This window comes from Fusarium solani, assembly GCF_023522795.1.
Source record: "Fusarium solani strain SB1 chromosome Unknown bctg00000005, whole genome shotgun sequence".
Lineage (NCBI taxonomy): Eukaryota > Fungi > Ascomycota > Sordariomycetes > Hypocreales > Nectriaceae > Fusarium > Fusarium solani.
In genome coordinates, this window is record NW_027072153.1 from 574,827 (window position 1) to 600,024 (window position 25,198).

Here is a 25,198-nt window from a genome sequence, read left to right on the forward strand (position 1 = left end):
CTCTCGAAAGACACAGAGCTGCAAAATGCAAACGCCCAAAAAGAAGCCCTGGCCCATGTCCCTGATTGTTAAAACTTGAGAGCTATCTCGGGAACGTCAAACTCAATATAAATCACCCGGTTGCAGTTGTCCAGCATAGCAATCCCTGACTTGTTACAATCCACCGCCCTTTCCTCAACCGGAACATACGCCTCATGGTACCTGAAGCGAGGCCGGTACTGAGGAGGGACCCAAAGCACCGGTAATCCTTGGACTGTGATCCATTCGCCGCCTTCGGTCATTTGAACTGGGCGTTTGTCCTCCTCATCCTGAATTTGGACCTTGTCGATCGAGCAGTTTCCCATGGACCCTTGAATGCAATAGCTACCACGGGAAGTGCGAAGCAAACCATGATGAGTCGGATGCCATGAAATTGTGCCTGGGTGTCCATTGACCACCTGTATGCACTCCTTCGCAGCCCAATCCCATATCTCAAGCCTTTCCCATAAGGCTAACGCCAACCACAGCCCGTTTGGGGAAAACGAAATTTCTGGGAAATCATCATACTCATACAGAGGGCTCGAAAATGTTGATATCAGTTTGCCGGTGTGCAAGTCCCAGATCTCAACGGTCTCACTCCCGTCGGGTGCCAATGCCAAGATGTTAGTTGACAGTGAGAAGCAGAAGCCCTTGAATTCGTGTTGAATTTTCCACGTTGTCGTGTCCCAGATTTTGATACTACCAGTACCATAAAAGGCTAGCCACCTGTCGCAGGGTGAGAATTTCAGGATGTCTGCCAGCTCGTCTTCCGATCCTGGTAGGGGTTTGCGTAGATTGAAAACATATTCACTCGTCACTGAGCTCCATATTCTAATGACGTCGTCGTATATCAGGGAAGCAACCCACAAACCATTCGGCGACAGAAGCAAGTCTTGGGGCCACTTGTCTGGGCCTGTGTCAGAGTCCAGTGGCGCTCTCACAGTCGGGTCCCAGATCTTGATTGTCTTGTCCTCGCACCCTGATGCCGATAGTCTGCCGTTTGGGGAGATGGCCACCGCCCCAATAGCATCGCTATGGCCGCTAAACACCTGGACCGTGCCTATTATTGTATCGCATAGGTTGACCGTGCCATCATACACATTTCCAAAAGCCACCATTGTTCCGTCCGGTGAAAAGGCAAGGCTCCGCGGGACAGGGGAGTCTGCATCGCAAAGAATGGTGAAACAAAAGCCTGTGGTCAAATCCCACATTTCGATATGGGGAAATCTAGTTTCGGAGACACATACCAGCTTTGTGCTGTCTGGGGAAACCACCACATAGTCATCAACTAGAATACAACCATGTAATGTGACAGGATCTGTTTCCAGATTGTCCCAGGCCCAAATATCGAGGCCTGTCTTGCCTTTTGTATATGTGATGATGGTCTGGCCGTCTGGCGAAACTGCAACGGGCTCGGCAGGAAGCTTGATCGGGTCCAGGAATGCTCCGGTGTCAAGATCAAACTTGATCAAGGTGCCCGCTTCATCCACCCACACCGCTATGTTGCTGCCTTTTATAAAGGCAATGACTTTTGACATCTTGTTGGGCATCGTGAATGTTCTTTGTGGCGGGCCTCCATTGAAAGGATCCCAAATCTTGAGTGAATAGACATCGAACTCTTCTCCTGCAGACGCGAGAATGGTGCTGGGCCCGTTAGATATAAAGGCCAACTCGAAAACCATCAAAGGATGACCCGAAATGGTGTTCAAACATGCTCCTGTGTATGGATCCCAAATTTTAATGGCTCCTTTCTTATCGCTGGACGCAATGATCCTGCTGTCGGGAGAAAATGCCAAGTGGTAGACTCCGGAGTCGTGTCCCTCAAGGGTAAGCAAGCATGCATCCCATTCAGGTTGCATTGTCGGTTTTCTCTTGATCCATTCTGGTATCATCGACTCGAACCTCTCCCGCACCCAGCTGGAAGTTGGACAGAAGATGAGTGCTGAAACGTAAACCTGCAATGGGGCTGTCTCTATTCCTTGTCTGTTGGCAAGGGCAAATCGCCGAGCATCACGAACCAGGGACGCCAGATGGTCCCACTGATTGTGTGCCTGAGAAAAGTTAGATTAAGCTTATCTAGTTATGGCTTATCCTATGTACTTACCGCAAGAGCTTCAAGCTTTCTGATGGAGGCAATTCCTTCGATGCCGTTTCCACAAAGACCAAGGGCTTCAAGCCAGTAGAGGTATTTGTCTTGAAGGAAAGTAGCGACATCATTTGCATCATTTTGGTCTCGATCTTGTTTCGAAGAAACCCATTCGTAGAAATGGTCAAGCCAGCGAACACACGCGTATCGCATCGCAGCAAGAGGGTCTGGCACTGGGACCTCGATTTCGCTGATCAAAACTCCTGGATTGCGCAGGCCATAGATGTTTTGCCGTAGGCCAGTAGCCATGGCCTCGACTGATCGAGAAAACAGTTGATGATGGCCGTCCCCCATGCCAGATGGAAACATTCCATCAAAGGCATTCTTGTTGTCAGTGAGAAAGTCCTTGGCTGATTGATGAACAAAGTGGACTGTCTCTGCGTCTTGCTGGATAGTCAAGAAAGACCCACATAGCCTGACAAGTTTTACGAGTGTGTCATGGTTGGCAAGGTTGCCCTTGAAACCTGCAAGCATGGGCAGTTCCTGGAGCTGGAGTGGTCGGTATGCAAGAAACATAGTTGCCAGGATAGCCTTGCATGACCTGGAGTTCCTGGTACCCTGAGTGTTGACCTGCCTCCACATCCTATCGTAGAGGTTGGTCAATCCTTCGGGTACTTGGTTGAGAATGTCCAACATCTCAGAGTTGTCCTCCAGCTCCTCATCCTCTTCTGCGTTCAACTGGTCAAGGGCGAGAGCTGCCCAAAGAAATGTACCATTGGCTTTTTGTTGCATCGTTTCTTTGACCTTCTTGCGCAAGTCTAGTTCGGAACTGAGCTTCGCAAGGTTGTCTATTTTGTAATCGATGTAGTTAGCAACCGCTTTGGATACGAGACCAGCGTTTGCTTCGAGGCTGATGTCAAGCCTCCCGCCAACATTGGCGCCTCCCAATCCACGTTCGATATCGGGTAGGTTGCGGCTGGAGACAAGCCACTTGATGTGATGAAATTTGGACGTCGTGGAGACAATCAAGTTGAGAAGTGAAGACAGAGAGCCGCTCTCGCACTCGTCAAGTGCATCGATGACAAGACAAGTTGGCTTGGAATGGTCATGCAGTATGTCATCCAACATATCGCACAGGGCATGCCATCCATTTGGAGGGTCGAAAGTCAACTTGCCTCCATGATCCCACTTGTTGCGTACATGCCGAGTTAGAGATGTGTCCTGGACCACAAGGAGGTAGATGAGGCCTCGCAGGACCGATGTTGCGTTGTTGATTCTGGAGTCGGTAGCTTGGCAGAAGAAGTAGGATAGAGCAAGTTGAGATTTTTTCAACTCGTCGATGAGACCACAAAGGAGCATGGTCTTGCCCTTTCCCGGGTCGCCCTTGACCCAAAGAAGACGATCATTTGTTCCCTGTCCCCATTGCTGGAAGTTGGAGTCCTCAAGAACCCAGTTGCACGAGCCCTGCACTAACCCTCCTTTGTCATTCTCGATTCGCGTCTTGTCCATGCGTGGGTCGGTCGTTCGTAGACCTCGAAGACATTCGTCGTTGGCTTGTCGTCCTTCGTGGTTGTGAACCTCCGTGTACGAGTTCCCAACCTGAACTCTGCTACTCCCTTCGGCATGTACGGACCCGGCCGTGTTGGCTGCACGCCCATCGGATGCGCTATTCGAGTGTTTGCGTTTGAGCGATGCCATGTTTGGTTGGGCGATGTCGAAGAACGTGGTTAAAGGACAGCGTCAACCAAAGGACGGTGACGAAGGAGGTCGTCGGAGGTCAGCTCAGCTCTCAGCCTGATCAAGCAACGGGAGCTTCTTGTTGGCTGCCACGGCGCTTAACGAACCAACCCCATTGGCCTTTTCTTGCCTTCCTCGCGTCGTTGCGTGAGACCTCGAAACTCTTGGCTAATAAATCCCATCGGGCTGTCATAATATCCCTCTTCTTCTCTCTTTCCAGGACCATCATGGCCGAAACCTTTGGCACGGTGGCTGGCGCACTAAGTGTTGCGGCGCTATTCAACAACTGCGCCGACTGCTTTGGATACATCCAGATGGGTCGTCGTTTTGGCCGTGACTTTGAGCGATGCCAGTTGAAACTCGACATCGCTTGGTCCTGCATTAGTAGATGAGGTGAGGCCGTCGTTGTTAACACGGACTCTCGTTTCGCAGCAGATGGGCCAGATGACATTACTTCGCAACAGGCCTGGAGATGGAAGGAGTTGGTGACGGGCTGAGCCTTTTGGCTGTTCAAGATGCGGCTTCTGACACTGATGGTCTGCTTGCTGAAGTGGTTGCAGACAAGATGGAGGCGATTGCGTCAAGAATCGAAGCCAAGGATATTCTCGTGAAGGAGACGGCGAGGGTGAGGGTTGGAAATGAATGGAGTGAGAGCGTGCTGAGTCGAGGAGTCCCTGTGATGGACAAGACTGAGAACAAGGCAGTTGATATCACGGCACGTGGTAGATCAGCTGTCCACATAGGGACCGGTTTTGGCGGGCGCGGCATCTTTGACTGAATCACCCATTCTACAAGATTGGTGAGGAGAAGAGGAAGTCGATATCTCAGTTACCAAGTCAAACTTAGCAGGTGGTTTCAAGGCCCGACGAACCGAATATCATTGGTTACGAATGTCGCCTGACTCTGGGGACCCGGGACAGACAGGAGCGGATGCTTTACCAAGCCCAATCCGCCCCATGGCCGCGGACTTGCACTTCTGCCTGGGTAGTCAAGCTTGCGTAACATGGGGCCGGCTAGTTCCAGCACGGAGTGGGCTCGAGAAGAGGGAGAAGCATGACGCTCATGGATATGTAATCAGATGGTTAGATATAATCGTTTTATGAATCCGTAAAATTTGATGCAAATGTTTGAGCTTCTTCACGCCCATACACTTCGTGATAGCTCCTTTCAGTAAAGCCCAGAGTCCTATGCCCCTCTTGCAAACACACTCACACAACCTGTTGGCTCCAGATTCGACGGCCCCAACATCCACTCGCTTGAAGAACCAGGGGGGTCTTACTTTCTGCTCCTTTCATTTGTCAGTGTCTGCGGCTGCCTGGTCACAATGTAGGCTTCCTTGTACGAGGCGTGCAGGTATTGGAAGCAGATATTGGGGGCCGTTTTACAACCAAGGACGCTGGGACTTGACGGACCATGGGCACAAGAACAGTGCATTAAATACCAGTCCATCTGTCAGGACAGAATACAGTGTTGATCCAGGCAATTTATCCTGATTCCGCGCATTCGTTGGTCTCAAAGCCCTCTAAATCCCCGATCATGTCTTCATCCAGACGTTCTCGTCGTCTCTCCCCAGAAGAACTCATGCAGGCCGTATCAAGTCTCGCCCAGTATCTCTCTCAATCCGAGGCACAATTCAGCATTAGCGGCGGTGCGGCGACATCAATCTTGCGCATGCAATATGGCTTTGCGCAGCGCGTCACCGACGACATCGATCTTGTCGTCCAGCCGTGAGGCAGCATGACGGCCGAGAGCATTTCGCATTGGCTGCTGGAGAACTTCCCCACGGCATTTGTGGCAAGGCGGCAATTTGATGTCACCACTCCAGCAGTCACCATACAGAGGCATGATGGCTCTTTAAAGCACGTCGAGATTGAAATGTTTGACGTTGGGGCCTGGCCCAACAGGCCTCAGTACAATCTCGATGACCCTGACAACGATTTTACCGTGATCTCGGTCAACGGGGTGGATGTCCCCATCTTCAGTGCGCGCTGGCTCCTCAGGGAGAAGATCGTCACGGTGTTTGAACGTCAAGGTACGAGAAAGGAGGAAACCGATCTCGACGACATCTCTATTCTCTTGGAGACGGTCGATGTCAATGAACTGGACCTCACCGACCTCGAAGATGAAGTGCAACATGCGGTTGCACAGCTACCGGAGAGTTTCGAGCTTCTCTCTGAAGGTCGTATGCCCAGGGGTCTTTGGCAACCCCTGGGTTTGGAATGAATACGCAGAGGTGTACTGGGCTTTTAAGGAACAGCTGCAGTACCTTGATGCAGATCTTGAGAGGCACAACTTTGACTGGGATCCAAATAGTCAGGTGTGGTATTTTTCTGGCGAAAAGAGCCACACATGGTTCCACGATGTCGGTACAGGAGACTTGATGTTATGGACTTAGATCCATACGCGAAAGCCTGCCGTTGAGGCCTTAGTTAGATAGTCTTGTCGAACATTAATGCACTGCGCTTCGACACCCATGCCTGCTCATTTAAACTATATACCTCTTATTAAGAAATCTTTCATATTATGGCTAATTAATTTTCTTGTCTCACTATCAAAGCGGAAGCACGCCTCAACTGCTGCTGGGGCCCAGTTCTTGGTTGTTTGCTGAAACCATGATGCTTGACTGATCACCCGAACAAACTGATACCTTTCCGTTACCCGAACAATGAAATCAGTTGCTTTAAGAGGCCACTTACGTAAAAATGCCAACACCAGTTTGTCTCACAAAAGTTTGCCCTCTTTCATAGATGCCTGGGCCTTTGAAGATGGTACTCGGAGAAATATTAATCAGCACTGGATCAGGCCCCCCAACCCTCTGACAACTCATCCCGTCTTACTCAAGGCAACTCAGTTCTTTCAAGTCCACATCATAACGAATATGTCTTCCGATCCAATAGAAATAATATCCGAAGCTTTGGGTTCCCTATCTGCCATCCTATGGGGGGATATGGCAGTAGGTAATCTTGGTGTCGGATTGGTCTGCGAGGTAGGTAAAGTCTCTTGATACAATGCCTTGATGCCGATGCTGATTTGCCAGAACTACATGCTGGTAGTCGAAGATGCGAACCTGGATACTGCAGCTCAGAATTTGAAGCAAAGAGGCTTTCGGGAGGCCCCTTGGTCTTATGGCTCCCGTGACGACCCAGCCTTGTACACAGACCCCAAGGTGCAGCAGAGTCATCTTCGGGTAGCCCAGCAATACAGCAATCTCGACAAGCACTCTGTACGGTTTAGATTCCCGACAGATGATCAGGCCAAGGCAAGGGTTGTGCTGTTGCCCTGCTCCTACGCCCACATCGCCGTCACGCCAGAGTCTAAAAACAGATTCACCACCAAGCCTCAAGACGCTCCCTCACTCAAAAGGAGCAATATCCTGTACCCGGACGCCGAGTTGCTCCTTGAGAGTTTCGTACGAACGCTGGTAAAGGAGCCCAAAATGGGTGGATGGGTCTCCAGCCTCAGGATGTGGGCTATTACCCACCTGTACGGAGATCTGATGCTTGGCGACGATGTGCTGGATTCGTGCGACGACGAAGAGGCCAAGGCTTGGTTTAACAAACGTATTCGGAGATACAGTGGCGGTATTGACAGGGTTACGTGTACGAAACGACTGGGGAAAGTAGGCTACGACGAAAACCTGGCCAGGAAGAAATAGATTGGTGGAATTATGATGCATTTGGCGGCGTTTAGAAGCGTGGGTTAGCGTATTTGGGCGAATCTAGACTACTTCTATGTTTGATTTCATTTCCACTAGTCACAGAATGAGATTCCCTCGATAGAAATTCTCACAGAGCGCATATAGCTGCAACTCTGCATCAGCGTAGCTGCAGATATTGACAGCGAGACCGAGCTATCCCTTCTTCATTCAAAAGCCGACTTGAACAAGTTGACCCCCCGTTACGCCTTCCACCCCTTTGCCAGTCGTGACAACAAAAAGGCTTCTACCATCCTTGCTAAATACGGTGCTGGTAGCTCCGGCAAGTGTCCCGTTAACAAGAATACTTTGTTCGCCATGCGGAGTGATCTTGATCAACAAGTTAGGGAAGCAACCAACAAACGCGTTCCCATCCTGATCCAACGAAAAGTCATCAGGGGCAATTTTCGTGCCAGCCGGTGCTTGCCATATAACTTGGACGTCTCCAATCTTGTTGCCAAATTCATCGATTTTGAAACGCCCAAAAAGCTGACGACCAGTGTTGGTAAAATAGAGATAACCCCGCGAAATCTTGAGACCGTTGACACCAAGAGGATAAGGCCCGGTGGGGATAGCGGCCAATAGGTCATCTCGCATGATGACTTCTGAGGTGTGGGCCTTTGTGTTGATTCGCCAAATCTCGCCTGTCCAAGAAGCTGCGCCGAGAACAATGTGCTGGTGGTGCGGTAGGGGAGTCATGCCGTTGATAACACCGGCATCTTTGCCCTCAAGAATGGGGCGAACGGATGGGCTACCATGGTGGGACTCTCCACACTCTCGAAAGTCGACAAGCAAGATCTTCATAGACCCCTCCTCAAAGTAAGTTCCTCCGTCATAGATGCCTCCAGAAACGACAAAGAGGTCCCTCTCAACCTCTGCGATCCCGGTGAGGGCGTCAATATCTTTGACTTTGGCTACGACGCGGGCCTCTGGGATCGAGGGATCCACAGAGTATATGTCGCCATTGCCAAATGTGGTAAGAATAAGATTTCCGTTGGAGCGCAAGGCGATGTTTTCGATCCAGACGTTGGGGAGTTCAATGAGCTGCCGTGCGTTGATATTGGCAGCCTCGGGAGTAGAGGAAAGAGTGGTGGCATTGAGAAGGCCAAGCACCCAGGACCCAAATGTGACATGCATGATTGCTTAGTTAAGGTAAAGATCCTCAGAGTATGGAAGAATGGCCTGAAGGCTTCAGATATTGGAGGTCATACTTGGCACCGGTGCGCGGTGGCCTCTATATAGCAACAGCCCGGCCCTCCGGTGACTTTTGGTTCGACTTCTACTCATAATTCTTCTAAACATTTGTCAGCTCCAGCTACAGATTCTTTCTCAAAAGATTCCTCCTGCCCTGTGGGATTGGCGTAGAAATCATGTGTCTCAAGTATAAGCGATATCATGGCACGACCAAAAGAGCGGGTCTCATGGAACGGCACCGTCGATTTCAAGCTGACGCCCCTGGCCATGCTCCAATCAAGCCCCATCAAACTCACATCGTCGGTAGAGGTTATTAATAAGCCGCTTGTTACTTAAGAACCTCAGGTGCCGTTCCATGGGAACTCATCATCCCTGTTTCCTATCATCGTCATGGCGCCGTCTCCTCAGAAACTACTCGAGTATCACCCTGAGTACCGAGTTCTTGTATGCACACAGTGTCAATACGCCATCCAGCCCCGGGCCATCAATAGTCATCTTAAGGATATACACAAGATCTACAGATCTGCACGACATCCATATACGGCTTATACCGCCAAGTATAACCTATGTGAGCCTGGGGATGTCGTCAAGGCTCGAGTCGTCGACTTTCCAGTTCCCTACTTGCCAGTCCTTGATGGCCTAAGATGTCTCGACACTGACTGCGAGTACTTGTGCATTTCTACCAAGCGTATGCAGAAGCATTGGCTCTCGGAACATGAACGTCATGGCTATCCAGATATCGACTGGGCTCCGGCGCCGTTGCAGACATTCTTCCGTGGAAACCTGCTGCACTACTTTACGAGTATAGACAATCCTAAGACAAGAGTGAGTATTCCGATACATCACCACTTGCACCTGGCATAACATGCAGTTCATAGGGCAAACGTGAATGCTCCCAGATAGCAAGACGTCCAACAGGGACGTTGGGAACCTCAGACCAAAACCTGCTCCAGCACTTTCAGACAGTAACATGCAAGACCCTTCCCAGTCAGCACGAGCGGATATGGCGTCTTGCCGTCCCCAGCATCGCCGAGTACAACCCGTTCCTCATGCATGCAGTGTTGGCCTGCTCATCGCTCCACCTCGCAACAAAGTATCCATCGGATCAAGTTTACCTCACGCTAGCACACAAACATCAAAATAAAGCCATGGTCCTATTCCGAGAAGCGATTGGCCATGTGACTGAGACAAACTGCGAAGCAATCGCTGCCTTCTCGCATCTTCTCGTTGTCTACGCTTTCGGGGCTGAGAGGCAGGAAAACACACTCCTCCTCACTCGATCTTGCAGCTCGGATCCGGATGGTCTATGTAGCTGGCTATACTTCATACGGAACGGATGTTCTCTGGTGAATGGATACAGGCACGTCATTGCAACTGGCCCGCTCGGAAAGCTCGTTCAAATATGGGGAGAACCCGACACAGAGGTCAGCCAACAAAAGGCGTCTGAAATCGCGGAAAAGTTGATGTCTGTCATTCAAGATGAACATGGCATGTGTTGTCCTACCGAGTACGAGATTCTCAAAGACGCGGCACACAAACTAGGACATGCATTCGCGTCTGCCGATGCTTTGGGCGATGGCTTCGACACTTGGTCCGCAGTTCGCAACTGGCCGACGACAGTCTCGATCGAGTATACTCGACTCCTCGCAGAAGAGAACCCAGCTGCCTTGGTATTTCTCGGATACTATTGCCTTCTTCTGAAGAAGTTACAGTCGGCCTGGTACATTGCGACGTATCCGCTCCAACTACTATATGTCCTCAGGGGCAAGCTGAATTCTGAATGGCATCATTACATCGAACCCCTGATCACGGAATGGGAGCAGTCACGTACCCTCACTTTATGATCAATAGAGGTTTTATTATGAGTAAAAGCGCAATATTATGATAGCTCAACGAGATGTTTACGACTTATCCACATCAAAACACAATGCATGCATCGTCAACATCAACCTCTTCCTGTCCTCATCCCAACGCGGCGGCCGCCCAGAACACGTTTCCTGCGACAGCTCTGTCATGACAAAATCCAAATGCGTCCTGACATCCTTTTCCCAGACAATAGGAATGTCTCCACCATGAGTCTCATACATGAAGTCCGCCTTGATCATCAAGCTCGACATCTCGTTCTGCGTAAACCTTCTAAGCTTTCGTGGGCCTGTCTTGGGAACGCGCACATCGTCAAACAGATCGACTGTTCCGGTTGATCTGGGATAAACAACTGACAGAATCTCCAATTCAGGCAGCCCAAACAGAGCGAAAGGCATGTTGAGGCCCATCTCCGCAACTGGGAGAGCAAGTGCAATGTGCCTGACACGGCTCCAGTCATCAATCGTGGCCCTGGAACAGAAATGGAAGAAGCAGTCGCCGCCGATATATAAAATGTCGATTAGAGGATTGTAGTCGCGTCGTACGGGGAGGTTTTCAAGGGCTGTTTTGCGTGCTTCTTGGCAGACGGCCTTGAGTGACGAGTGGTGCTTCTTGACTGTGAGCCTGCTTATACCCCCCCGGGATGTCATGCTTTCTGAGAGGACGCATACACCCGGTTTCTCGGAGGTCAGAGGGAGAGCCAGCTTCCAGATCTCTTGGCGAAGTTCGAGTGGAAGCCTTGGAAATGGGTGGAAGGTTTGGGTGGGAGGAGCCCCAACAGTATTGTCTTTCGGTGTAGGGGTCGACATTGTGTTGACGGTTTGCACAGCGATACTTTGGTAGAGTGATTGAACCCGTTTATTTGGTTGTTGTTCTTTAATATCCCTTCAATTGTCTCTCTGTCTGCCTTGGTTCCCTCCGTGGTTGGTTAGAGACTTGCTGCGCCTTCTCACAGCCGCCACGAGATTTGTGCCTGACGCAGTCCAGATTTCGACACCCAATCAATGCTAGCAAGGCACCAATAGCCTACAAGAGTAATTATAAAGTACATTCCCCTGTCACGTTCTTATTAGCCCATGTGCCCTTAGACTTAAGCGGTGGTCGTGGCTGCCCTTAGTGATCTCAATTAGGCGAGGAAGCTCAGTGTGGTGTTTGACTTTGCTCACTCTCTACTTAAATAAAAGCTCGGCTCTCGAGTCCTCATTCAAGGCGAGATCAATATTGGTCTCTTTGGTTACGTTGATCTCAGAGCCAGGATCCGCGCACCCCAGAAAGTCGAACTTTGAACTTGGTGGGGTTCTATTGAGTAAGTCTTTCTTCGTATCATGACAGACAAGACGGTGGGTAGAATATCAGGTCAGCGTTCGAATTTTCCATGTTAGATGTATAGGAGACCAAGGACTTTTCGTTCGGGATCTCTATATAGGGGAAGCGGCGGTCTCAATGCCAGCCTCAAGATGGAAGTTGATAGGGGCAAACTTCAGAATTCGCATTGACTGCAGAGAGCGAATAGAACAGAGTCAAAGGCTGGCTTCATGTCCCCTGTACTAGTATCTTGTTCGCATGCGTAAAACCAATCTATCCACTCTTCAATGACCTTACTAGAGGCCAAGGGGACTAAGCTAGACTCCTCAGCATGATGAAAAAGTTGGCCTTTCACTGCAACCACAGGTAGAAGTGCAGAATGCATCATGCTAATGGAACTGCCGTAGTAAATTTCTAGCAAGCTCTCGGCACCTCGGCAATTCCAGCCCGACCAGCCTCACTTTCCCCTATTGAGTCATGGCGGTTTGTGGCCTCACAGCCTGATTCCTACGAACTTTATCGAGCCTGGCGGTGGCTTGGGTGCATTACTCCGCCCGGGGCCAACTGGCACCAGAACTCGGCGACAAATCAGGTGCCAAATTACATAACGAGGCACATTCCAAGGTGATTGTGATTCCTCTCGTCTCAGCTGTCTTCCCCGCCCTGTTTCCTTCTCCTCTGTTCTCGAACCCCAAAGTTGACTTTGTGGGACTCCGTGACCGCACAATCCATCCATCGTTGGATACCCCCACCGAAGCCATGGCAGAGGTGCTCGGTATCGTAGCGGGTGTCGCCCAACTACTTGACCACAGCACTCGAATCTTGGTCGCATCATCCAGCCTGTACAGCAAACTCAAGAATATCCCTGATGAAATCGATACCCTCAAGAAGAACACACAGCTCTTCACTGATCTACTCTGGATGATCAGCAGCGACTTCGACGGCCCCATCAATTCGCAAGTTCACTCTCTGCATGTCACACACCGAGTCACGTCAATCCTCCACGACATGATGAAGGAATCTGAGGACCTCGCGCTACTACTCGAGGGCCTTTCTGCCAAGAATTCTAGCCCAATGAGACGCAAGTGGTCCGCTGTCGTCAGCGCCACAAAAGAAAAGGAAATTACAGAGAGGTGCTGCCGAATCGAGTCGTTCAAGTCAACCCTGCAGTTGTGGTATCAGCACCAAAGCAACGCAAGGCTGCGGAGGGTGGAGCAGCAACTGTAAGTGCCAAATCACCCCATATGGCTCATATCCTAACATCCTCAGCTCACAAATCACAATTTCTCAGAATGCTACCCAGATGAGCATGGGCCTCCTCGCTCAGAAGGTACGTTTGAACTTCGCTTGTGACTTGTCACTCACTACTCCTAATATCTGACATGGAATTCTAGTCATCTACCGTTATAGACTCGAACAGAGCTATTGCGAGGCGAATCGACTCTTATGGGGACCCCGCCCCCTCTCCTGATGGCCCTCTTAGGCATTGTCGGCGCCGGCTTCAACGCAACGGCGGCTTTTGCGCTTGTCGTCCTTCCGGTTCGAGTGCTTACTTATCCATCTATGGCCTCCAACTCTTCTACTCCCAGGAGAGCTCTCACTCGCCGAACTGTCCTTATCAAGGTGTCTCAACTTCGTGGTCATGCGGCGTGCGTGCGCTCAGCCCAAAAATCCAGATGATGGTTGGAATCCAGCTTGGCGGATGGAGTTTGTCGATGGTCGGAAGACTATCCCCCCACAACGTGGTCGACGATGAAAAGTCGCCGGCATTCATTGCTCTTGATGAAGCTTTGGAAGCCCTGAGAGCAGTCAAGTCACGGGCACCCAAGTTGACTCCAGAAATCGAACCAAGTTGGGAATATAGAGTGGATAGATTAAGGCTATCGCATACTGGGCCCGTTTCTACCAGTCTAACTGTGCAGGAAGAAGCCAAGTCACTCTTCTACATGCTCTTGCAAAAGCTTCGTGAAGCATTTGAATCTGGCACGGCTTCTCCAAGCGACCACACGCCTGATAACCAAACTCTTCTTCACGTATGTCACCCGATTGCTTTTTTTACTTTTTCTTTTTTTCAATTCTGTGCTGAGACAGTGGCAGAGATTTGTTATAATTGCGATGCAATGTGTGGGTTTGCATGAGGTCCTTTTCCATATCTTAGATGATATTGTGAAGCTCCTTGTGGCTGGTAATGCTGATCCGAATGCATGCACGTAGGTCAACCTTGCAGGCCAAGGGCGGCCTTCTCTTTCATATCGGAGCTAACAAAAAATACAGATACTACGCAATGGCATTTAGAACTCCTATCTGCTATATGTCCTTGTATTTGAAGAGTAATGTGCATCATCAGCATAATCACCTGGATAGGATTCTTATTAATCACGGATGCAACGCATTCCATATCTTGCAAGGGGTGAGCCAACCACGTCTCGTGGGACTGTTTAAGAAGAATCCCACTCTCCTAGAAGGTAAAATCTATCCGCCGTTTGGCTATCCAACAAAGCGATGCCATACTAATAGACAGAAGATCACGACCAATATCCCGCCTATGTCGCCACGATACAAAGATCTGAGGAAAGACTTCGTCTCCTTTTGATGCAGAACAAGATCGATCTGAAGACAAAAGCGCCGTCTATTTTGAGCCTTGCCGTTGGTTGGACTGCTGGTCTGCAAATTCTACTGGATGCAGGGGCCAATCCAGAAGACGCCATCTTCACAGCTCTCTGGGAGTATCATCTCCCAAGCATCGAATTGCTGATCGACAATGGCTGCTCATTGTTTGACCTTGATCGCTACAATTTTTTTAATGTAGCCAGAAAGTTCGATTTATTATTTTTCGCTGCCGAGTTTCCAGCCTCTTCGGACATGGTCTGCCTGTTGGTCCAAAAATTGGTGGAAAGGAGACTGGAACTGCAGCAGCTGGCATGGAGGGAGCTTCCCGAGACGTGTTTGAGGAGCCTTGGACTTCATCAACACCATCATTCCCCACTATCGCCTGACTACAACGCTCTCGAAGTATTTAGGCAACTCGAGGCTCATAAGGTGCAAGTGCCCAGGCCCCTCTGGCCTGGGTCTTTGACCACTCTCTACCATCACCCTGGCATGACATGCACTTTGGCCGAGAGGCTATACGATGCCGGATTTTGCAACATCAATGAACTAGATGAGAAGGCCTATTCTCCTCTTCTCAAAAGAATATTGTATTTTGGTTCTCGGAAATCCATCTTGTTAGCTCAATGGTATCTGAGAAAAGGGTGCCAGCTACCTCGACCGTTGGCATATATCGACTTTCTTGACCGAGCCAGAACATTCACAGGCTATATTTCCGAAAGCGTCTGGATTACGAAAGACGCGAGACTTTTCGGGCCTTTGAGGATATTCCAGAAACTTCACCCCGAAGGAGTTGAGCAACGTGATAGTTGCAGCTGTTGGTGTAGTACCGCGGGCTGCACTCCAGTTGGAATGGTCCTCAGGCGAAGTTTTAATCCCTCGGTCTCGTCCAAATTCACTCATCGCCAACGATGGCTTTTCAACTTGGCCAGATACTCCTCTCTAGGGCTGTCCCTTGACAGAGACACATTTGCAGATGTTTGCAGGTTGGAGGTTTTTGATCGCCTTGGCATGGCCCATACTTGCTCTCACTATCACTGTGATAACTACGACGGTGACAACGACAGCAGCGAACGGAGCGAAATCCAGGAAGAAGACCACTACCTGAAACAAGCATTGGACTCTTACCTTACACTATACCTCAGTCTCCTTCACTCTCATACAGAGCGTTTCGAATCATTCTGGATCGCGTGGTGGACTGCACTCGACAAGTTCTTACCCTTCGAACTGGAGGACGGAGACCCTTATCACCCTCCAGAGTTGGACAGTGTTGGTGATCCTCGGAGTTATGATAACGCTCAAAGCCGTGACGGCTATGAGCCAAATGTCGAGGCCATCACGGCCTTCATCACTGACTGTGTCACGCAACTCAATCCTGAGAAAAGAGCAGAGTTTCTCGGTCAATTTGAGCTACCTGAGCATGAGCTCAATTTTTATCGCCGAAGGCTTGACTACGACAGCTTGGTCGACGACACTGATGGGCGTGGGGATGGTAGTGGGTGAGAGAGAAATTGCTTCCCCATTGGGGTACTTATTCTGTGGAAATTTGTGACATTCTCCAATAATATAAACTCGCTAGGAAATTTCAAGTCGGAAAGCTATGTCACGACAAGCCATTCTCCCAGCTAAAGTGGGATTGTATCTCAACCACCAAATTTCACGTACAACACTCGAATCACACCTCTCAAGCTTTAAAACCCCTCAGCAGTCTACTTTCTCTTTCAGTATATCTCCGCTTTGTGTGTCTAGATGGTGGTACACGTGCACCAAGGAACTCTACAATTCTTCCCGCAACACTGGCGCAGTGGGGGAGGCACCACTGAAGTAGTGCTCAGACCCTTGAAGTCTCCATCTCCAGACGAAATTACTTTCTCTACCATCTAGGCCACTATTTTAGCATTGGGATAGAATGCTATGTGTTGATATTGTGTTTTTTTTTTTGATATACTTAAAGCCCGGTCCTTGATGGGATAACTGCGCCAGAAGATAGGTAGTCTACGGTCCAAGGAAGATCCACGGCTGCATTCGTAACGGATATAAGGGATTGAACTTCAACAGTGAGATAAACTGGACCGCGAAACTAGGCCAAGGATAAGGATATCCCTTACGTAGGTATGTTGTCCCATTTCTTTGAATTCGGTTATCTGCACTCTCTCTATTGTTGGATGCATATAGTCCACTGTCAATGACGAAGAGAAGGAACATAACAGCTAAAGAAATACTCCCTAGATGGCAAAGAAGCACAAAGCAAAGAAGAGGATCGAGGATTCAATCAGCCGAGGTAAGATCGAATTGCTAAAGAGAGCACTTGAGTCACGGTGTCACCGAGGTACTAGAAGAGTGAAGCACTTCTGTCTCCTTAAAGTCTTAGACAACAAAGAGATGTATTTGCATAAATAATTGCACGCTGTATTATGCTCTTAATCTCATTCTTAGGCTACAATATATCTAAACCTTCGCTCTAGCTAGTATCTCATAAATTTGTTTTATCACGAATCAAAATGTATGTCCTCCAACACCCAGCCTAAAAGAGCCACCGTCATCTCGAAATGGAACAACCCCGAGCCCAACCTTCAGCTTCGTGGCAATTATCTAAACGATTTCAGTCGGTGTTAACCTGCATCTTTACTGTTTCAAAGGAATTTTCATGAACGGGCATGCCAACGCCAGGGCGATTCAGCAGATCATCGGCCATCTCAACCGGGTTGGTCAAACTCGTCACGTCGATTTCAAACTCCTCAAGGTGAAGAACATTTACCATGATAACATCGACAGAGTGAAAATCACTAAGTGGATGGTTCAACTTTTGACTGAGATCAATCTTCCGACATGGCTTGACTTTGAGCTCTTGGAGATTTGTATCTGCAAGGCCATCAAGGATACTTGGCATATACCATTTAGCCGGTATTCATGGGTTATGCAGCGAGAGATGAGCAAGCATGACTTAGCCTACCGTTCAAGCCATGTTGAAATAATGGGGCATATGTTTTCAATGATCGCCCGAGTTGTGCTGGAGGCCTCCGATGAGGAACGGCGATTCTGGTGTGACAATGTCAACGATGTGGTGGAGGCTACCCGACGCCTTTGTCATCCAAAGGGGGGTACACTCCGTTGCCCTGGCTGAGAAGTGGCTGGCTCTCGGGACAGACGATCTTCAGAAGAAGTTGAGCGTTATCTTTCAGGATCAATGTTCGAAGATAAAGGAGGCCCTTGAGAATCCTAGTTTTTCCAGTCTGAATGAAAAACTTCGTGAGGTTGTCGTGTAGCGAAAGGAACAGGGCCATTCTGATGATACAGATGTCGTGTGGCTTAATATTGAGCCTGAAGCCGACCATTACGAGCAGGTAGACGATGACGATTATGATGGGAAGGACAATGGCAAGTACGGGCGCGGCGATGGGAACGACCATGGTAGTGGTGGCACAAAGCGCAAGTGCAGCAGCTTCACCACTCCGCTCTCAAAGCTGAGCAAGGTTGCTGCCTCTGGGGCTAAACGGCAGAAAGTGTCCAAGACGGAGACGAAGGCCATTTGAGAGCCTGCAATACCGTTCGCTCGGGCTCTGGGTCCTAGGCGCGGACGCGGTGGGCGTGATGGAAAACTTGCCCACGGCCGACATTTGGCGTCCGGCCAGGATTACTATGAGTAAATACTCATCAGTATATCATCATATTTCTACATAATGATAGGATGAGAAGGTCTAAGGCGAAATAAAACCCTTTGTAGTCTTCTCTAAGAGTACTCAATCTTTATGCTAAGACTTGTCAAGTCTCTTCTAATTAGATGAGTAGGTAGCTAAGAATTAAGATGCCTCTGTCCATCCGCCAAACAGCCGAACTGGTGCAGAAAACATCTACTCTTTACTCCTGTTGGGCGATTCACAGCCTTGGGCACATCTTTACCTCAAGCTTTTCCATCGGAACAGCAGCAACCCACTCTCGCCGCTTCGGTAAAGGGACTGGCGTCCAATTGGTTTCTTCATTCTTCTCAAGCGTTGAACGCTGGGCAGGGTTGCTGATCTCAAGATGAAAGTTGCGGATGACTTGAGAGACAGAGATGTACAACTCGAGGTATGCGAAACTAGTCATGGTCAATCGTGTGAAATATGATGGCCGGTTAGTGTGTTGACTCACTGTGCTCCCATGCAAATATTCGCGCCTCTTGAGAACGGGATATAAAATCGATCACGAAGTTTATCCTCGCTCATCCCTTGGCAGTCATTTGTCAACCATCTGTAGGGGTTATACGTCTTTGGATTCGGATACGCCGTCTTGTCATGTTGATACCAGATAGGAGATGAGGTGAGGACCGTCTGCACGCAAAGTCAGTTTTGAAACCAACGGGCTTTGCTTGTTCACATACCCCTTCAGGGATAAACTTTCCATGCAGCTCAATGCCCCCTGGCGGCACGATTCTCGGAAGCATCGCAGCCGCGGCGCCGGCCCACCTGATGCCCTCTTTCACGCAGGCCTGAAGACGAGGCACACTTTCCAAAGTCGTCATATCGGTCGAAAAGGAGACGGCCGCCAAGTCCTCATATAAAGCCTTCTGGTAGTCTGGGTTTTGGGCGAGAGCCCACAGAATGTGAGCAAGCGTCGCAGATGTTGTGTCAGTCCCCGGTCCGAGATTCTCCTTGGCTTCTGAGAGAGCGGTTTCGGCGTGTAGGCCGGAGTTGCACAGAGACTTGATCAGGTTGGGAGACCTAGCGGCAGGTTCTTCAAGCTCAGAGTCTTCTGAAAGAGCCAACTTCCATGAGTTCCGGCACCACTATTGGTGGACTTGGTAAGCATGACTTTACGCGTTTTTTGTCCTTTCGTGATCATCTATCTCACCTGCTGGAATTCCGCGAGTCCTTTCGTGTACGCACTCCTGACGCCAGTAACACGGAAAATTACTCCCTCAAGTTGCTCCAGCAGCTCACACAGAAGGGGAAAGTTGGTCAACTAAGGAACCGCCAGAATCAGCATCGGAAATCTCGAAAAGCGGCAGGAAACTCACGACTGGCATCCAGGTGGCCTTGAGGTCGTTTTTCGCGACCATTTCCAGCTCTTTGCCGCTCGCCCAAGAATCGATAGCCTCAATCGACTTGCCGAATGAAAAGGTAGCTAACTCAAGAGTAAGTTGTTTGTTGAACTAGGAAATCGATAGTCTACTCACACATGATGTCCGCCTCAAGCGCTCGGGATGCCACAGCCAAGTCAACATTCGGGCCATTATCTCGGATCAGCTGCACGAAGCGATTGACGTGAGACGAGATGAGCTTCTCCAGCTGCGGCACCTTGGTCCGGCTGAACAGCTGGCCCATGATTCTTCTCCGCTTTGCATGTTGTTCCGGGTCTCTGTCGAATGTAAGTTGGCGATTTCACGTATCAAAGGAGGTGAACTTGCGTTATAGAGAAGAGGGCAGGGTGCCCGCCTTGAACGAATTCGCCATATACCCTGGGATCTTTTCTAAACTTGCTCCCAACCTTGTGCACAGTCTCGTAAGTTTCGCGAGAGTAAAAAGACACTTCATTGGGTCCAATTCTAACAAGTGGTCCTTACTTTGTCAGTGTGACCGCCAAAAAGACTACCTATCTGTCGAGAGAGATTTACCTAGCTTCTCGTGAAGTTTGGGTAGGTCAATTGTCACTGTTCCCTTGTACTCCTGTGGAAAGGCCCAAGCAAGCCTGGAGTAAGCCGCGCCAAAGCCCGCATTTGGGATCTTGGATAGAGGCGAAGTGTATACTCGAAGCAAGTTCTACGCGCAATCAGCTTAGCTTGACCAGAATTTTAGCATCGGGTCATACGTGAATAACCACGGCCGTGAGAAGGGCTCCCGCCAATATCGGGACACTAAGAAGAGCCATGTTGACCGAAATTGTTTTCCGTAACGACAAAAGCAGGAAGACAGGGGCCCTGGATCTGATCTTATGTCAAAGATGGAGTCACATTTCACGGTCCCGCTGAGACAATGACAGGATCAGACCCCGAGACGTTTTGACAGCTAGTTCAGCCACTAACGTCTTGAACCTAATTCCATCTGGGATCTTCAGCCGTTATTCTGGACCTTTATGGATCTAAAAAAACGAATAAACCCCCAATTTCTCGGCCAGGCAAGCCATTCTTGGGTCCTAAAATACATCGCACCATCACCTCGCCTATGACGTGCTTGGCACCTGCGTACATGCAACGAATCGGGGGCTGAGCACGGTGATCAAGACCCATATGTTTCACGTCCCAAAGAGTGCGGAACGGTGCCGAAAGTGCCGGGAAAAGAGGTGTTGTGTTACCAGGCGTCGATGGCGACTTCCCGGTTCGGCGAACTTCAGATCGGGCAATTTGTGGTATTTTTTTATAAAGTGCTGATAGGGATTGATAGGGAGGTCCGGAACTTTGATGCTCCTGCTTTTCGCCCTTCCAAACTCAAAACGTTACATCCCAACTGCAACACCATCATCATCTATCAAACGCATTCTCCTCTCCTGGCATAAAAACAATGGCCAAGCCCTTGCAGGAAGATAATCCGGACATTTTGTCCGGCGAGGAAGTGGGGACGTCATCAGACCTCGATGCCAACGCCTCTGACAACACCGTGCTGGTTCGTTTTTTGACCGCCCCCTTGCCTGCATGAGGCCCCCCAAGCTGACGCAATACAAAAGAAAAACCTAGGATACAAGCCTGTAAGACATTGCTCATTCTCGTGCTGCATGAGGCTGGGGTCGGGAAGCTGACCCTGATAGGTGCTGCACAGAAGCTTCAACCAGTTCCACAACTTTGCGACTACCTTTGGTTAGATCATACACCCCATCTCTAGATTATCCACTGACCATACATAGCTGCTCTCTACTTTATCGGCGGTGTTCGCGTCACCTTTTCTACAGGTATTGCAGCCGGCGGTAACCTAGCATACTGGTCAGTGACCCTCAACCTATGAGCCATTTAGCTTGACTGATGATCCATTAGGACAAGCTACATTGTAACATGTGTCTTCACTTTCATCACTGCGGCTGTCATTGCAGAGATCTGCTCATCTCTTCCCCTGGCTGGGTCCATCTACCTTTGGGCAGCTGAGGCTGGCGGTCCTCGATTTGGTCGACTCTTTGGCTTTGTTGTTGCATGGTGGAGTACCACTGCCTGGACTACGTTCTGTGCAAGTACGTGAATATCATACATGTCGGTGATTCGATCTCGAGCTAACTGGTCATCTAGGCAATACGCAAGCTGCAGTTAACTACATGCTCTCGGTGAGCATCAACCTACTGGATTGGACTCCTCCGGTCCATTTGCTAACCAATCGAGTTAGGAAATCGTGGTTTTCAACACAGACTTCCCCTCTGACTCAACCAGTGTCAAGTTCCGTGCCGTGCAATGGATCTGCACCGAGGTTATGCTCGCCCTCGCAGCCATTTGGAACCTGCTTCCTCGTAAGCTTCATACATCCAACCCCCAACGAGTTCCAGTCTAACACCTACAAGCTCGATATTTCAAATGGATCTTTACACTCTCCAGCAGCGTAGTCGTTCTAGACTTTGTACTCAACCTCATTTGGCTGCCCATCGCCACCAGCAAGACGATTGGATTCCGGTCTACTCATGATGCCTTCATGACGACTTACAACGGCACTGGAGCCCCTCCTGCGTGGAACTGGTGTCTTTCTTACCTTGCCACTGCTGGAATCTTGATCGGCTTCGATGCCTCGGGCCACGTGGCTGAGGAGACCAAGAATGCCTCCATTGCAGCTGCCAGGGGTATCTTCTGGAGTACAGTTGTCAGCGGTCTGGGAGGATTCGCCGTTGTCATCCTCTTCCTCTTCTGTGTTGTGAGTTGCCCTTGGCCTTGACCGAAATCATGGGGGATACTGACCAAACTTTATTAATAGCCCGACGCCGAGACGCTCTTCTCATTCGGTGGCGCCCAACCTTTCGTGTCTGTTTACGCCGCTATCCTTGGAGAGGGTGGACACATTGTGATGAACATTGTTTGCGTTATGGCACTGTGGTTTGTAAGTTCCTCTTCACCCAGCCCTATCCGAAAGCGAGAGCCTAACCAAGATAGAACACTGCAATTGCCGTCCTCGCCGCCTCTCGTCTAGTCTTTGCTGTCGCCCGCGATGGAGTCCTCCCCTGGTCCAGCTGGGTCTCCCGAGTCGTTGCAGGTCAGCCCCGTAACGCCGTCCTCGTCGTCTGGGGCGTTGCGGCAGTCATCACTTGCACCATCCTCCCCTCAGCAGTTGCTTTCACCTCGCTTGTCTCCGCTGCAGGTGTCCCCTCGGCTGCTGCATACGGACTGATCTGCCTGGCACGACTCTTCCTAACGCCCAAGAACTTCCCCAAGCCGGCGTGGAGTCTGGGCCGACTGAGTAAACCATTCCAAGTCATCGCAGTCTTTTGGAACGGCTGGGTGGTTGCAGTTCTCTACTCCCCGTACATCTTCCCTGTTTCTGGAGAAACTCTCAACTACGCACCCGTCATCATGGCCGGCACAACTATCCTAGCCTTGCTGTCTTGGTGGTTTGTCCCTGCGGAGCGGTGGCTACCGAGCCAGAGGATCCAGCAGACATTGGACGCCGACAAGCATGCCAAACAGCAAACAGACACACAGGCCGAGTCATAGTCGGCTGTTAGGGACCCTGACTGGCAAAAAAGTGCTTGGGTTAAAAAGTATTCCTGCTGGAAGAATGCGAATGGGGTGTTGAAGGCAACCTCAACCACATGTATCTCGAATCAATAGTAGTTGTTCAAGTAGGAAATAACAGCATCAACACTCTCTCTTACCTACTAAACCCTCATCCAAAACATGCATAAAACGCGGCTAACACTAATCATTTTGCCATCTCTGAATGGTACTGCGTTAAATAGTTGCTCTAGCACGGGCACTTGAGAGTAGGGTATGTGACTAGTCGTGTTCGGTTGACGCCTAGACATCCCAAGACCCTCATCCCTCTATCCTCAGTGAAATGAAAGTGTAGAGCCCTGACTTTATCTCAAATTCCTCCGCTAGAAAATTTGTCTCGAGAACTCCTGTCGTTCGACGTGAATGTGACCTTGTCATGCGTAATCACGTGATGAGCAAATCCAACAATTCCGGCGACGCCTCAACTGATTCAACGTCACTGCATCACCAACCTCACAATGGATCCATCAAGACCGCCTCAATTACCGCCAGTACGCCCGGTACCCATAACCCGCGAACTCGTATCAAAACTCACACATAATGATGAAGAAGAGGACAAATACAACAGGATGCTGGTCATCCGAGACCTCAAACTCCCCAAGCTGAGGCGCATCCACCCAAAGCCTGCGATGGAACCCCTCGGCCTCCTGGACACTCTCCCCCCAGAAATCCTCCTCTGCATCTTGGAGTACCTCGACTTTCAATCTCTGCTCCGCCTCACACAGGTTTGCCTGCGAGGAAAACAGGCTGTCGAGTCGATGCCCGCATACAGAGAGATGCGTCTGTACGCGGGAGCTGCCCTCGTCGCACTAGGCAAGACTCGTCTACTACAGCAGCACTCGGCTGCTCTCCTCCGCCAGACGCTCCGCTCGGGCTGCTGCGTCTCCTGCTTCGACTATGGCGGGTTTCTGTTCCTGCCGACGTGCGAGAGGGTCTGCTTCGAGTGCATGAACCAGAACCGAGGCCTTCACATGATGACGCTCAACACGGCAAAGAAGTGCTTCGACCTGACCGACAGGCAGCTCAAGAGCATACCCACCTTGTATAGCATCCCCAACACCTACAACGTCAGGAACTACATCTCACGGAAGCGCATGATCCGCCTCGTGTGTGCCAAGCAGGTCAAGAAGCTGGCCCTCCAAGTCCACGGCCCCGAAACCTTGGCCAAACTCATCCCCAAGGCCCCGCCCCGGGGGATAGAGAGGAACTCGGCCGAGACCAAGGAGTACTGGATGCTTAGAGGGTTCCACGAAGCTCCGCTGGCGCCAATAGGACGCGATCTATCCATGCTACCCATGAATCTAGAACTCCCGGATGACGAGTATGGCGGAATGGCATCCATACGCATACCCTACCTAATCAAGACGCGCTACCGGGAGTATGGCCGCGTCTGCCGGGGGTGTCGTCTGATAGTTGACCTCTACGCCAAAGATCGCCTCCCAGACGACGTTATAAGAAGACTAGTTCCACCAGGTGTTCCTAAGTTTGCCCCGCTGGTCGGGCACATGAACCGGTTGCGCCCCGAAGGGGCCTTTCAACATCACATCTGCTGGTGCTTTGGCGTGAAGCAACTGCTAATGCAGTGGGGGTATCTTCCAAAACCGCAAGTTAAGGAGTCTTGAAGAATAGACAATCTTCAACTGCCCTAGCTCGTTGAAGCTACCGAGAGCCCCATGATCGGGCCGCGCACCCTGAATCTCCGCTGTGTTGTCACCCTGGGTGAACATGGGTGAGGTGTAGGTGAATGTACATTCGCAGCACATGCCTTGACGGTATCATGTTGCTGTGGGAGTGCACCAAGTGCCGTCACCACTGGCCTAGCGAGTCCACGTTGGAGGCCAAGCGACATGAGTTGGTGTCTAGTAGGAAGATATGATGAGCACCTCATCGATGTATCCCGAAGGGCCAACATCACTGGAGAATAGGTTATCTGTGAAGTTTGATGCTCTCATTGTCCCGTAATCCTGGAGGTCTGTGGCCCCTGAATGCCTAGTTGGCCATGTATTTCGGAGAACTTGGCCCCTCAAACAAACTCAATATC

General features: G+C 50.2%; 10 protein-coding genes across 10 annotated transcripts; 6 read left to right on the top strand and 4 right to left on the bottom strand.

Moving 5' to 3' along the window:
* Window positions 1-68: 68 nt before the first annotated feature.
* On the bottom strand, window positions 69-3,802 carry MRS44_008586 (uncharacterized protein; the record flags this gene model as incomplete). Its single annotated transcript, XM_046269607.2, has 2 exons — window positions 69-2,069; window positions 2,123-3,802. The coding sequence occupies 2 exons, from the start codon at window positions 3,800-3,802 to the stop codon at window positions 69-71; spliced, it is 3,681 nt and encodes a 1,226-aa protein (XP_046132041.2).
* Window positions 3,803-4,068: 266 nt separating this feature from the next.
* Window positions 4,069-4,619, top strand: MRS44_008587 (uncharacterized protein; the record flags this gene model as incomplete). The annotated part of the gene is made up of 2 exons (XM_065620989.1): window positions 4,069-4,225; window positions 4,306-4,619. The coding sequence occupies 2 exons, from the start codon at window positions 4,069-4,071 to the stop codon at window positions 4,617-4,619; spliced, it is 471 nt and encodes a 156-aa protein (XP_065477061.1).
* Window positions 4,620-5,377: 758 nt separating this feature from the next.
* Window positions 5,378-7,496, top strand: MRS44_008588 (uncharacterized protein; the record flags this gene model as incomplete). The annotated part of the gene is made up of 4 exons (XM_065620990.1): window positions 5,378-5,568; window positions 5,746-6,023; window positions 6,073-6,207; window positions 6,895-7,496. The coding sequence occupies 4 exons, from the start codon at window positions 5,378-5,380 to the stop codon at window positions 7,494-7,496; spliced, it is 1,206 nt and encodes a 401-aa protein (XP_065477062.1).
* Window positions 7,497-7,706: 210 nt separating this feature from the next.
* MRS44_008589 (uncharacterized protein) lies at window positions 7,707-8,672 on the bottom strand (the record flags this gene model as incomplete). The annotated part of the gene is made up of 1 exon (XM_046273847.2): window positions 7,707-8,672. The coding sequence occupies one exon, from the start codon at window positions 8,670-8,672 to the stop codon at window positions 7,707-7,709; it is 966 nt and encodes a 321-aa protein (XP_046132044.2).
* A 447-nt stretch (window positions 8,673-9,119) lies between these two features.
* Window positions 9,120-10,573, top strand: MRS44_008590 (uncharacterized protein; the record flags this gene model as incomplete). Its single annotated transcript, XM_046283641.2, has 2 exons — window positions 9,120-9,554; window positions 9,608-10,573. 2 exons carry the CDS (start codon window positions 9,120-9,122, stop codon window positions 10,571-10,573), a joined length of 1,401 nt encoding a protein of 466 aa, XP_046132045.2.
* Window positions 10,574-10,630: 57 nt separating this feature from the next.
* MRS44_008591 (uncharacterized protein) lies at window positions 10,631-11,401 on the bottom strand (the record flags this gene model as incomplete). Its single annotated transcript, XM_046276291.2, has 1 exon — window positions 10,631-11,401. The coding sequence occupies one exon, from the start codon at window positions 11,399-11,401 to the stop codon at window positions 10,631-10,633; it is 771 nt and encodes a 256-aa protein (XP_046132046.2).
* A 973-nt stretch (window positions 11,402-12,374) lies between these two features.
* Window positions 12,375-18,037, top strand: MRS44_008592 (uncharacterized protein; the record flags this gene model as incomplete). Its single annotated transcript, XM_065620991.1, has 10 exons — window positions 12,375-12,380; window positions 12,522-13,120; window positions 13,167-13,227; window positions 13,292-13,930; window positions 14,415-15,094; window positions 15,491-16,003; window positions 16,095-16,134; window positions 16,589-16,616; window positions 17,144-17,605; window positions 17,802-18,037. 10 exons carry the CDS (start codon window positions 12,375-12,377, stop codon window positions 18,035-18,037), a joined length of 3,264 nt encoding a protein of 1,087 aa, XP_065477063.1.
* Window positions 18,038-18,256: 219 nt separating this feature from the next.
* On the bottom strand, window positions 18,257-20,351 carry MRS44_008593 (uncharacterized protein; the record flags this gene model as incomplete). The annotated part of the gene is made up of 9 exons (XM_065620992.1): window positions 18,257-18,277; window positions 18,405-18,582; window positions 18,636-18,814; window positions 18,865-19,269; window positions 19,335-19,445; window positions 19,501-19,607; window positions 19,660-19,841; window positions 20,076-20,242; window positions 20,292-20,351. 9 exons carry the CDS (start codon window positions 20,349-20,351, stop codon window positions 18,257-18,259), a joined length of 1,410 nt encoding a protein of 469 aa, XP_065477064.1.
* A 629-nt stretch (window positions 20,352-20,980) lies between these two features.
* On the top strand, window positions 20,981-23,097 carry MRS44_008594 (uncharacterized protein; the record flags this gene model as incomplete). The annotated part of the gene is made up of 9 exons (XM_046283642.2): window positions 20,981-21,082; window positions 21,225-21,273; window positions 21,321-21,396; window positions 21,448-21,638; window positions 21,694-21,728; window positions 21,788-21,908; window positions 21,960-22,303; window positions 22,364-22,486; window positions 22,540-23,097. 9 exons carry the CDS (start codon window positions 20,981-20,983, stop codon window positions 23,095-23,097), a joined length of 1,599 nt encoding a protein of 532 aa, XP_046132049.1.
* Window positions 23,098-23,615: 518 nt separating this feature from the next.
* On the top strand, window positions 23,616-24,779 carry MRS44_008595 (uncharacterized protein; the record flags this gene model as incomplete). The annotated part of the gene is made up of 1 exon (XM_046269609.2): window positions 23,616-24,779. One exon carries the CDS (start codon window positions 23,616-23,618, stop codon window positions 24,777-24,779), a length of 1,164 nt encoding a protein of 387 aa, XP_046132050.2.
* Between the last annotated feature and the right edge of the window lie 419 nt (window positions 24,780-25,198).